General features: G+C 37.0%; 1 protein-coding gene across 4 annotated transcripts; it reads left to right on the top strand.

The window, feature by feature from the left end:
* The first annotated feature begins 75 nt into the window (after nucleotides 1-75).
* LOC100377539 (tRNA methyltransferase 10 homolog A-like) lies at nucleotides 76-13,369 on the top strand. 4 transcript variants are annotated; one of them, XM_078013009.2, is made up of 7 exons: nucleotides 121-243; nucleotides 4,765-4,945; nucleotides 5,645-5,807; nucleotides 7,655-7,801; nucleotides 8,389-8,535; nucleotides 10,587-10,692; nucleotides 12,266-13,369. In XM_078013009.2, the coding sequence occupies exons 1-7, from the start codon at nucleotides 207-209 to the stop codon at nucleotides 12,556-12,558; spliced, it is 1,074 nt and encodes a 357-aa protein (XP_077869135.1). In that variant the 5' UTR covers nucleotides 121-206; the 3' UTR covers nucleotides 12,559-13,369. The 4 variants fall into 4 exon arrangements, 3 of the variants coding, with proteins under 3 accessions (XP_077869135.1, XP_085350025.1, XP_085350026.1); XM_085493899.1 differs by having other exon boundaries at nucleotides 123-301; nucleotides 4,720-4,945; XM_085493900.1 differs by having other exon boundaries at nucleotides 125-301.
* Nucleotides 13,370-13,499: the final 130 nt, after the last annotated feature.

Raw genomic sequence — 13,499 nt, 5'->3', positions numbered from 1 at the left:
CACGTTTTTTTCGAATCATACCTCGTTGAGATACTTGTTTGTATTTTAAATGGCGTGAATACAGTTTTATAATACCTGCAAACAAAAAAGTTATTACACTTCATATTTCGATGTACAACAGCGCCACCAACTACAACTTACTTCTGACTACGAGATTTGGCGCGAGACTTGAAAACCTACAAAATGGCTGCCTTCACGAATCCTCTATGAATATAGAAACAAATCAAAGTTCGGAAAACAACAGTTAGTTTTTGAGCATGTTTTTATTTTTTTATTTATTGAGATTATCCACATTTATGAGGTAAATGCATTCATTATAGATTTATACCATTTAATAAGTGACCCGAACAAGCTTTTAGCGCGCTGTCATCCGCCATGTGTGTTACTCGCCCTGCGTACAGTGCTGTGTGTAAGGGGACGCGTTTGGTTGATAGATGTCCCCACCACAGGGTGGTCAGTCAGTTCGCCCCAATGCACATTCGCCCCAGACCAGTTCGCCCCAAAGTCAGTTCGCCCCAAAGTCGGTTCGCCCCAAGTTTACTGGTGTTCGTTTTCGCGGTTATGCGTGCAAGGAAATGTGGTTTTGAAATATTTTAAAAATTATACTTAAGTAAAAACCACATCGAAGGAGGCTGATCGCCGCGATTGTAGCATATCGCCCGAAGAGTCGAACCGGTGTCGTGCCATATGCGTCGTGATAGCGATACTTTGCCTTTTTTTTGCCATGCGCTGTGATTGCGATTTTTTGCCCCTTTTTCGATTGACTTATCTCCCCTGGCTTGCCTTACAAACATGAATGAACCAACCAATCAATCAGTGTTGTGTGGTTTCGGCGTTCCAGTTTTAACGCACGGATTAAAAATACGGTGTCGCCATCTTGAACGTTCCATTCAAAAGGGGGTGGTGTGTGTCACAAGGACTGTGGTCACGCTAAAGGGATCACGAGACTTGTTATAATTATATATACAACCATAGACCCTCTTAGAGGGTCTATGATACAACGTAGTTATATTAACATTGTACACGTATTATATTTGTTTAGTTTTCAGAAGTGAAGAATTGTTATCAAGGGTTTATGAATGCAAGAACACAGTATTCATTTTGAAAAAATAAAACGTAGTAGTATTCTGTGTGTTTGTTCTCTGCCATTGTTGGCTCTACATTGCGTGATAGTAGTACACCATGCACACACCATCAAAAAGGTGTGACCGCGACACCTTTTCAGTAACGAATAACACCTATTAAACTGGGCGTCTAGAAAACCCAGTAACGTGGAGCTTTGTGACATGAAGTTGTGGTACAGCAACAACCAATTTATTTGTAGTCCATTGTATATGTGTTTTACATTCATTTTGTGACGTACTCCGTTATTCAAGTCCAGGGGAAATGTTGAAAATCATATTTGATTCTCAAAAATAAACATTACTCTGCAGTTTGTGCGCATACCTAGTACATGTATATCGCGAAACAATTGACCACACCCACTATTAGACCATTAACGGTACATGACTCGTACCGCCCATGATCGGCTTTGTATGAGTACATGAGAAGGGCCGCCCGTTAATCGATCTGACAGCTTGCACAATCACCCATTAGATAAGACGCACGCCGCTCATCGATCTATTGTTTTGTATCAACACCTCCAGTATCTATTAGGTAAGTGTTAAGTATAAGAGTGGTTAGCGCATATTAAATATGCAAATTTGCAATTTCCAATATATAATCCAAATATCCAATCAGCGTGATTTGAAGGGTATAAAGTCTAACAATTTCTAGGGTACTGCAACCACTCTGATTGATTTATCATCAAGTGAACATACGGCATACCTCTCTCAGCAGCTACGCTCTGACTAGACGATATTTACCTACCACGGTATTGTGACCCACCCATAGTCATACTATTGTACCCAGCACGTTATCCTATCCATCGACAGCAAATTCTATTTCCATTTTCGATTATATTTTGTATTGTCAACCGCTGATCGACAGACTAAGATTCTATTTCGATAATCAAGATTCATTGTTAATCTCAAACTCTATTTCGTTTATCAACTAAGAACTAAATTCAATTTAGTCAATCTCAAATTCTATTTCGATTCTATTACCACTGTTTAGCAAACATTTGTATACGATACCGAACAGTACTGCACAATTTCATTTGTATCTAGTTTGTATTTTCACAGGAATATATATCATCATGAATACCAGACACCAGGAAAGCCGCCGTATCGCAGTAGTAAGATGTCCATTAATTAATCATTCCTTTCGATATCTTTACAGGTGTTCGCGTATGTTGAGAGACAGTGGATATTGTCATCCGTGATGCCGCCCTCCACATGGTCTTGTTACTTACAGAGCGTGAGGACAAATAATGATGTGGTGGGTTGGCATTCACGCCTTAATAAGAAAGGGAAGAAAGCCAACCTGCCATTTTGCTACCATCATCAACGTGCATGTTCGATTGAAGATCGATTCGACCTTTCGATAAACTATTCAAAGCTCGTCCAGTTTACGGATCTCATCGAAGCCTGAACGGAAAGATTGCTGGCTGCTTTGACCTGTGAATGCCAATTATAAAATCTATCGGGTCGGAGAGTGTCGTACGGACTAATAGGTCAAACGAGTCTGCGATCATAGCACACGGCACAGCACGGGTTCGGGCGATATGCTACAATCATGAATCGCGGCGATCAGCGTCCTTCGATGTGGCTTTACTTTAGTATAATTTTTAAAATATTTCAAAACCACATTTCCTTGCACGCATAACCGCGAAAACGAACACCAGTAAATTTGGGGCGAACCGACTTTGGGGCGAACTGACTGTGGGGCGAACTGGTCTGGGGCGAATGTGCATTGGGGCGAACTGACTGTGAATCCACCACAGCCCTGCGTACCTCCATAGACAAAGTCCGGGAGCGCACCGTAATTGGTGCGCAAGTTAAAAATAACTTTTAATAAGTAGTTTCCCAGCCGAAATCGGTTGAAATGGCGATAGTTATCCGTAACAAGCATTACAAAGTTATCTGAAACTGAAATGTCTTTAAATAACAACTAGTAAAGACGGACAAATTGTAAACCGGAGGAATTATCCACCAAACGCCGCCATTTTTAATTTCATTCACGCGAGAGAATGCGTTTGTTTTTAGGGCAAAGTAGCCGATTTCATCCACAATTGGACTCCGAACTGGGAGTTCTGGATATTTCTGGTAATCGATCATCATTTTTGGTACCTGGGCATGTTATTTCATTAAAAAAAGTTATATTTTTCAAAGTCCCGGACTTTGTCTATAGAAGTTCGCAGGGCTGTGGTGGGGACATCTATCAACCAAACGCGTCCCTGTACACACAGCACTGTACGCAGAGCGAGTGTGTTACTAGCAGTAATCGATACACAGTCACTTGGGGGCTGAAAATATAAATATACGTATAGCGGATGATTTTTTTTAATTAGTATTCATTGATTTTCAGCCCCCAAGTGACTGTGAATCGACGTAACTACACGACAAGCAAATACAAATTTTGATAGGTCGGACACGAAACAACGGCTATTCGCGACAACTCAGTTATCTCTATTCTTCCATTACCATAGCGCAAGTCGCTGCAGGGTTGTCCATAAAACCCGGAACCGGAATCTGTACTTGGTTAAGGGCTCGATCATTTGAAATCATGGGGGGTGGCTGGAAGATTTATTTTAAAAAAACATTGCAAGCTAGACACACAGAGAGAAAAATTGCATGCAAGATGTTGCAGGGAAAACATGTTAGCACATTCAAGAAAAATAAGAATGTTCAGACAAGACACAGCGAAAAATTGCACTGGTCATGTTCTCTTAACCACCACCCCACACCCCTCATAATTTCAAATGGTCGATCCCCAAATTGCAGTCTTATAGGCGTGCATGCACAGTGACTGCTTGACAAGAATGGTCACTCGCATTAGAAGATAAAATAAGTGTTGTTATTATCAAATATACATGTATGTGTCCCAGTCAATATGTAGCTGGCTGAACTGAATTCAAGATGATGCCATGCACAATTCGTGTGTCGCCGCTGATAAAAATTACTCAAAACAATATTCAAAAGTGAACTATTTTCATCCTGTTGCCAAAAATTGATTGCCTTACCATTGAACAACATTCTAAAGATGCTTTATCATGAATGAGTTGTCTCGCTTCGTATAACAAACAAAATGGGCGCCGCCCATTGACCAAAAATGGACAGTATATATTTATATTATATATTTCTTTCATACTCTTTTTATACATACACATCTATCTATAGAGCTCGCTTCACTGCAGTTGATCTCATCAATTAATATCTCTGTCCTTTATTTAATTTATAATGCATGGACAAATTGAATAATAGTTTAAAGACCCTGTGGTTAGTGCCTCATAGACACTTGTATATCACTTGCGTGTGGAAGATCACGAGTAAACAACATGCGTACATAGGTAAATTTCCAGCTGAAAATGACTGTGAATTTGATAAATTTGATGAATTTGAATAAATAAATGCAAATGTTTACATATGCTTTATTGGAGATGTGCTTCTAATGGAGTAAATATATAAACTATAAGACATGCCTAAAAAGGTGATTCAAAATGTGCCAAATTCCATGAAAATGAAGACTTGCACTACATTTAGCACCAGTTCTGGCAAGTTTCTTGATTGGTAGTTCTGGGTTGCCATAGTAATTTATCCGTAACATATAACTTGAAAGGTATGCTGTAACGAATGGGCTTTTATTCAATGACTGAAATGCTAGGATCGAATGTTGATTCGTCATCCACGAAAAAGATGGCTGATTTATCTGAAGGGTCTGAACGTGACACAGATATAACTACCAAGCAGCTAATATCAGACGAATCAGAGGTGGTACTATCTAAAAGGCAAAGAAAGAAGATAATAAAACATCAGAAATGGCTGGAGAGGAAAGATGAAATGAGGTATGTGGGTGAGTCGGGTCGGTTTGAGGTAAAACAATAACAATTATAAGTGTAGCTAAAATAAAGACTACCCCGTAATACAAGCATCTGAAAGTGAGTAAAAATGCTGCAGTCATGCAGTGCTTGTTCATTTTGTATTTTACATGCATTATATACCACATATGGGACAACTCATCTGCATATTAGCCACACCAGACCAAAAAAGACCTAAATAATCAATTTGCTACTTGTATTTTCAAAATAGGCATTGATGGTAGGTGCAGGAAGACAAATATTTTTCTGTTGATGATTCTTCCATCTGGTGTAATTATCTTTTTAAGAATAATTACTTATTTTGTTTAGCATAACGATTCACAACTGTAACAAAAAATTGTTGCTTTATGAATTTTAAAAATCCATGGTGGAATATTATTGGGGGGGGGGGGGGGGTTCCTAGTCTTACAGGTGTTTCTTCTGCTGTTTGTAATCAGATTCCTCTTGTACATTTGGAAGGGGAACATATTCTCAGTGCCACTCTCCCTTATCTGTTTTTCTCACATAAAATAGTAAAAATGGTTGTTGCCCACCCCCTTTTAATAGGCCCTCACTGTAAAAGATGTGTAGTTTTATCATGGGTCACCATTTTTTGTCTACAGTTGAGTTGTACATTATGATCAAACTGGACAGCTCAATATTACTCCACAAATCATATCTCTACAGAAAAAATCGAAAACAGAGACGAAAAGAAGAGAAAATGAGAAAGAATGAAAAACGGGAAGCAACCGGAGAACCTCCTCTCAAAATCTATAAAATGTGCAGCGAACAAGCTAGCAAAGTGAAAGTAGCAATTGACTGTGACTATGATGATTTAATGACTGAAAAGGTAAATCTGTAAATCATATTTTTGTTTTTATTTGTTATCACAGTGAAGATGCCAAAGTTCAAACCTGTGAACTTTCATCAGTGACTAAAAGTGAAGTCATCAAACCTTTTTTGTGTTGTCACCGCCAAAACATCTTGTATCAGGTATATTTAAATACAGAATAGATGATATTATAAGTATTGTTTATCTATATTTCTGCTGTGCCTCTACTGCACCATCATCATACAGATATGCATATATTGTGTTGCTGTGCATCTATTGCAGCACCATCAAACAGATATGCATCTATTGTGTTGCTGTGCATCTACTGCACCATCATAAATTTGTATCAACTGTACTTCTATGCATCTACTGCACCATCATAAATATGTATCAACTGTACTGCTATGCATCTACTGCACCATCATCATACAGATATGCATCTATTGTGTTGCTGTGCATCTACTGCACCATCATAAATACGTATCTACTGTACTATCATCATACAGATATGCATCTCCTGTGCTGCTGTGCATCTACTGCACCATCATAAATAAATATCTACTGTACTGCTATGCATCTACTGCACCATCATCATACAGATATGCATCTGTTGTGTTGCTGTGCATCTGCTGCACCATCATAAATATGTATCAACTGTACTGCTATGCATCTACTGCTCCATCATCATACAGATATGCATCTATTGTGTTGCTGTGCATCTACTGCACCATCATAAATTTGTATCAACTGTACTTCTATGCATCTACTGCACCATCATAAATATGTATCAACTGTACTGCTATGCATCTACTGCACCATCATCATACAGATATGCATCTATTGTGTTGCTGTGCATCTACTGCACCATCATAAATACGTATCTACTGTACTATCATCATACAGATATGCATCTCCTGTGCTGCTGTGCATCTACTGCACCATCATAAATAAATATCTACTGTACTGCTATGCATCTACTGCACCATCATCATACAGATATGCATCTGTTGTGTTGCTGTGCATCTGCTGCACCATCATAAATATGTATCAACTGTACTGCTATGCATCTACTGCTCCATCATCATACAGATATGCATCTATTGTGTTGCTGTGCATCTACTGCACCATCATAAATACGTATCAACTGTACTATCATCATACAGATATGCATCTCCTGTGCTGCTGTGCATCTACTGCACCATCATAAATAAATATCTACTGTACTGCTGTGCATCTACTGCACCATCATAAATACGTATCTACTGTACTATCATCATACAGATATGCATCTCCTGTGCTGCTGTGCATCTACTGCACCATCATAAATAAATATCTACTGTACTGCTGTGCATCTACTGCACCATCATCATACAGATATGCATCTGTTGTGTTGCTGTGCATCTGCTGCACCATCATAAATATGTATCTACTGTACCGCTGTGCATCTACTGCACCGCTGTGCATCTACTGCACCATCATAAATATATATCTACTGCACCGCTGTGCATCTACTGCACCATCATAAATTTGTATCAACTGTACTTCTATGCATCTACTGCACCATCATAAATATGTATCAACTGTACTGCTATGCATCTACTACACCATCATCATACAGAAATGCATCTATTGTGTTGCTATGCATCTACTGCACAATCATAAATATATATCTACTGTACTGCTGTGCATCTACTGCACCATCATAAATATGTATCTACTGTACTGCTGTGCATCTACTGCACCATCATGAATATGTATCTACTGTACTGCTGTGCATCTACTGCACCATCATCATACAGATATGTATCTCCTGTGCTGCTGTGTATCTACTGCACCATCATAATCGTACTTTACTACTCTTGCAGGACATTCGTCAATTTGTGAAACAAATCCAGAGGTCTTATTCTGAAAACCGAAGATCACCAACCCCTTTGCAGTTTTATCTATGCAGTCTTGGTGGAAAAACTTTAGGGAAAATTGAAGAATGTGTACAAGGATACAAAAACTGGGATGTAAGTTTTCACATACTTTATCAACTGCAATATGGGTTGTTATGATATACCAGTCAAATAAAATTGAGTAAGTTAAGTACATTGGCTTTTGTGAAATCGGGACCTAAATTCAACTTTTTTCGCAAAATAAACATGAATAATTGTTGGTGACCATGACTTCAGTCAATCATAGAATCTGATTCTATTTTCAACAAAAATTTAGGAGCTGTGTAATATTATATATTGAACTATGTAATATTTTTATTTTTGTATTTATTTTCGTGGTTATCCAATGGACAGTTTTCAAATTTGGTTATGTCGTGACAAATGTGGTTATGCAAGACAACTGGCAGACAACCAATTACGACTCCTGGAAATATTGTTCTTATGATCGCTGTTTAAATTATCAAATTGCAAATCTTTTTAGTGGCAAACATTTAATGGTTTTCAATATTTTGATTGAATAGTTAGAGAAATGTGGGTAGATAAGCATGTGTAAACAAATATAAAGTCTTGTTTACTAACTCATACATCTGAAAAAGCACAAGGTGACATCTAAATTATAAATACTGAGGTAATTGAAAAAAAAATCGTATTTGTTTTTATAGGTTTATTTAAAACCTGAAAAAGTCGGTGAAGTTTTTGAAAATGACAGAATAGTATATTTGACATCTGACTCACCTAATGTGCTAGAAACTCTTGAAGCTGATAAAGCGTACATCATTGGGGGATTGGTTGACCATAATCATCATAAGGTAAGCTTTGCTTAATCTTTCCACCACCTGTTCTCTCTTTTCATCACAAATTCACAAAATTAGTCCCGTTTATAGTCTGCACTTTCCTTCAGAAAATTGGGACAAACATAGCCAATTCTTTTCAGTAAAAACTGAAAATTGACTCAAATTTTGTCTGTTGGCTCCAAAATTCGAGTTAATTTCCCGCAATTTTGAAGAATATGAGAAAAAAGTACAGACAAATTTGGGCAAGAAAATCTGGTGGTGAAAAGGTTATATTTAGTGAATCAGTCTCAATTGCAGCTCTCAATCAGGTTGATGACTTCGGACTAACTTTCGTGAGTGTGATGAGAATCTCTTTTAGACAGTGACTTTCTTTCTCAGATTTTAGTATATGACATCAACTGACAAATGGGAGGTTAACTTCAGTAACCTTTTTTTCAAAACTTTGGAAATTAATTAAATGAATAAATGTATTTTTTAATTTTTCATGATTAATAAGTTGTACTCGTCAAATGGTTTAATAAATTGATGTTACAAAATTATATCAGTATTATTATAAAGCAATTGATTGAATAGATGGGAATTGGATCCTTCTCTACATCCTAACATTTTCTTGCATCAGTGGTATTTGTCAAAACAATCGATTCTTATTTATTCCTGAATTTCAGTCGGACATGTTACAAATCTTTTTGCTTATATACATTACTTACTAAGCAACAGGCGAGGGTAGGTAGGACAAAAATATAAAAAGTCAAAATAACAATAAACAGGCAACCCCAAAAGAAGTCAGCGACAGATTTGAAACAGTTTTTAATAGAAAGCTGAATGAGTGTAGGTGGGTACAAAAGGAGCAGCTAGAAAAACTATGAAAACATTTCGGCTATAGCCAAAGATAATTTGTTATTATAATTTTTTTTGCTTAGGCAGAATACGATGCATATTTTCAGAGACTGATACAAGATACTGATACAAATCAAGAGAAAATCAAATATATACTTTTTTAAGATTTGAGCCGATATATTCAGTGCAGACCTTAATTAATTATGTTATATAACCATAGACCCTCCAGTAGAAACATACATGTTATAATAATTATAATATGAACTGTGAAAACATGTAACATTAAATTTATCACTCAAGTAAGTCCACATGAAAACATGTTACCCAAACTAATACCGTACATTACATTGTGCGAGTCATTGACCCATTGAATTGATAGACTGGTTTGACCATGTAGTTGAAGAATGTCATCTCAAAGGTCAGTGACCTCTTCATGCACAAAAATTCTTTCATAAGAGATGGAGATAGGCGGACTGTATAAAAATCATTCTGTAGATGGTGACAAAAGTTGACAATGGAACTCAGAGTTAATTACGTTTAACAGATGATTATAATATAGCTTTAAAGTTCATTACCACTTTGCATGAAAACCTCTCATATACCAATGTAAGCATTATAAGGGATTGTGTAAAGTTTATGAGAACAATAGAGCTTCATGTAAACATGAATGTTTATTTTGTTTGTATTGCATTGCATTGCACCAACTGAATATTATGTCATGACCTTTATTAGCCTCTCGGGGATTGATTGTTACTATTTTGTCATAATGTGTAATAGCGCCCTCAGTGTTGGATATGAAGAAATCTGTGCAGTTGGCTATATGCAAGCTTAGCACAGTATGAATGGCTCAGTTGTTTTATCTTTGGCTGAAAACTATGTAGCATGATAAATCGTTTTACAGATGTTGTACATTTACTAATTCAGTTTCAAACTGCATTTATTTCATTCTGCCACCCTATCCCTTCAGGTGTGGACACTGCTAATTAGTGAAATATGCAGAAATTCTTGATATTTTGCTTAGCAAAAAAAGTTCCATCAAATAAATGACACAGAGCAAATAACTGAACATGTTCCAATATAAACAATGACTTTATAATATCGTCAAACCCTATTTTGTCAGTCTTTTTGGATGGGTAGCATTATGCAAAACCAAACGAGTTTTCCCACATACTTGTTTTCTAATGTCTATGGTCTTTCTAAGCTGCTTGCATGTTGAATGTTTCATTCAGGGATTGTGTTACCAGAGAGCAGTGAAAGCAGGATTCAATCACGCCCAGTTACCAATTTCTGAGTACATACAGCTGCAATCCAGGAAAGTTTTAACCATCAATCATGGTAAGTTAACACTAGAGGGCGCTTTTCAGTGTTGCGTTTTTGTCCACTGAGTTTTATCCCTAGATTCATGTCGAAGCATGTCTGCTAATTTCAATGCCTCCACTGCCCTGTCTAAAATGTCTGAGAGAACCATAGTTATTAATAATGTCATTTCTCTCTCATTTTTTCAAAACCACGAGCCAGCATGCTTTTACAAGCAAGGGTCATAGTAGATCTGTTTTCTACAGTATCTATGATTCAATGCTTTCAATGAATACAATAGGAACAAAGATTGTCATCGACTTTCACAAAATCTTTCTTCACGAATGCCTCAAAATCACAAAACTAAGTGAAAATTAAGCAGTTTACTGTAAAATACTTTTTATTCGCTTGGAATTAATTTTCGCTATTTTCGCTGAAGGAATGATTCAGTAAAAATAAAATCCAGCGAAGATACCTGTTTTCCTATACTTTACATTCAACTTGTCAAAAATTTAGTGAAAATAAATTCCATTCAAATCATACAAGTCTTTTCAGTGAAAATTAATTCCAGCTAAAATAAAGTATTTTACAGTACCTCACCTCTAGATTTTTCTATATTACCTTTTTTGCTTTATTAGAAATCTTCAATAGAAGCGAATATGAACTAACATTGGATTGATTCTATTTTATTAAAAGCGTCTTAATTTGATCTAGACACGCACGTGTCGTTTACATGTAAGCGTATGTGGTACTAGCAATACAAATATAGTACTCTTAACCTGTGGATCAGATTGGTTTCCAACTGTGGATCTACTACTGGGTATATCAACTGACATGCTGTGTGTTTACGTGTGTGGATTGGTTACTGCTATTCATTGTAGTCAGCAGAGCCAGTTCTAGTCAAAGCTTCAGGGACACACCACTGTTGGTAGTGTGTTTAACACCATATTTGCTCTATTAGTAGCACATGTGCTTATGTAAATTACAGAGGTGTATTTGTGACACAGATCCTGTGCTTTCTTGCATGGATTGTAAGTTTATTGTGTCACCATCATAAAATTGTTGTTAGTTTTTAATCTGATTGTTAAATTGTATTCCATCCATCAAGCAGCCCTTGCTGTGTTAACTTCTAACCATAGTAGTCACCGTTCCTGCTGCATACTGCAGCCCTCACAGTGTCTACATTTAACTTTTTATGCAGCCTTCGCTGCCTAACCATACTGCACCCTTCGCTGTGTCAACATCTGTCCAAAGTTGTTGCAGCCCTCGCTGCCTAACCATACTGCAGCCCTCACTGTGTTTACTTTCAACCATAGTAGTCACCATTCCTGCTGTTTCTACTTTAACACCTTTATGCAGCCCTTGCTGCCTAACCATACTGCAGCCTCGCTGTGTCAACATCTATCCTGTTTATTTATAATTAAATAATTTCATCTTTTGTAATTATTCGTGTTATAAACAATATTTTACTGATTTTTTTTTTATGTGATTTTATTGGAGATGTGCTTTTATTGGAGAGCAAATACAGTATTTGAATGTCCATATATATTTTATATGGATTCATAGTCACACATGCCTCTTAACTTTGATGTTTCACTTTATTCATTTTCAGTTTTTGAAATTCTTGTGAGGTATGTGCAGTCTAATGATTGGAAAGAAGCATTTATAAAAACCATCCCTCAGAGAAAAGGTGTGAGCGAAGCCATTGATGCTAATCCGTGCACCGTTACGTCAATTAACAATGACAGTCTGGCCAAGGAGGGAACATCTATCGACAGTGAGCCGGATGACATCAATCAGGGTACGTTGATCGCAAGTATTGGTTGTGAATTAAAATCTGAAGCAAGTACTGTAACTACTGTAGAAGTCCCTGTTGAGGAAAAAAGTGCAAACACTAAACTTTGACGAAGTAAAGTAAAATAGGTTTTAATTAGGAAAAGGACTGCATTTGCATATCTTTGCATATTTTTGCATATAGGGTACTCTTTTAATATCCCCTATATTCATAGTACAACTGTACAAACTAGAATAACCAATCCAACAACTCGTATTACTCGTATCCACTCAACCAACTTTCATTACAGCTGATCTGATTGGTTCTAGTTTGTTAGGTATCTTATCATATTTCTTTTATTTTAACATGTTGATGTAGTGGCAGATTATCAGAATTGTACTCGTAGATCGAGACTGAACACAATACTTTATCTCTTCTCAGTACCTCAAATAAAAGTTTACACTTGCCTATTGTTATAAAGGCTATTGGTGGAGACTTTCAACAAACGATTTATTAACTCTGTGGCATGCATTTCATCATGGAAAAATGTTGTTTAAGAGGCATGTATGGGTACCTCAAAAACGTATCTGAGGGCAAGTTGTGCGGGCACACAGAAGCCACAACACGTGTTGATCTGCGTGTACGTTCTGAGAGCACGTAGATAATGATAGATTTTCAATGTTCATCGGCGTATTTCTACAAAGGATCTGTTTCTTCTGACCAAATGTAGCCTCTTTATAGCTTTATATAATAGTCAAGTGAGGATATACAAGGAATTGGTAGTACGCTCAGACTTGACTTGCGTGGCATCTGCTGCCCTCAGATCGTGCAAACAAATCAACAAGCACCCAACAGTGTTGCAGCTTCTCTGTGCTTGCACAACTCCCGCACTCTCAATAACATTTTGCATCAAATAAAGAACTCCAAACTTTCAAAATGTCATTTGTGTTGTATTTCATTGACTGAAACACAAAATCCAGAATAGTATATTCCACTTCCATAACGGCAGCTTATCATTCCTGCGCTCTCACTACATCTTTTCTGCAAAACATGGTGCATTTTGTGCTGTAGA

This window comes from Saccoglossus kowalevskii, chromosome 19 (genome assembly GCF_978046115.1).
Source record: "Saccoglossus kowalevskii chromosome 19, keSacKowa6.1, whole genome shotgun sequence".
In the NCBI taxonomy this organism is placed as follows: domain Eukaryota; kingdom Metazoa; phylum Hemichordata; class Enteropneusta; family Harrimaniidae; genus Saccoglossus; species Saccoglossus kowalevskii.
This window is presented reverse-complemented; position numbering and strand designations above follow the sequence as displayed.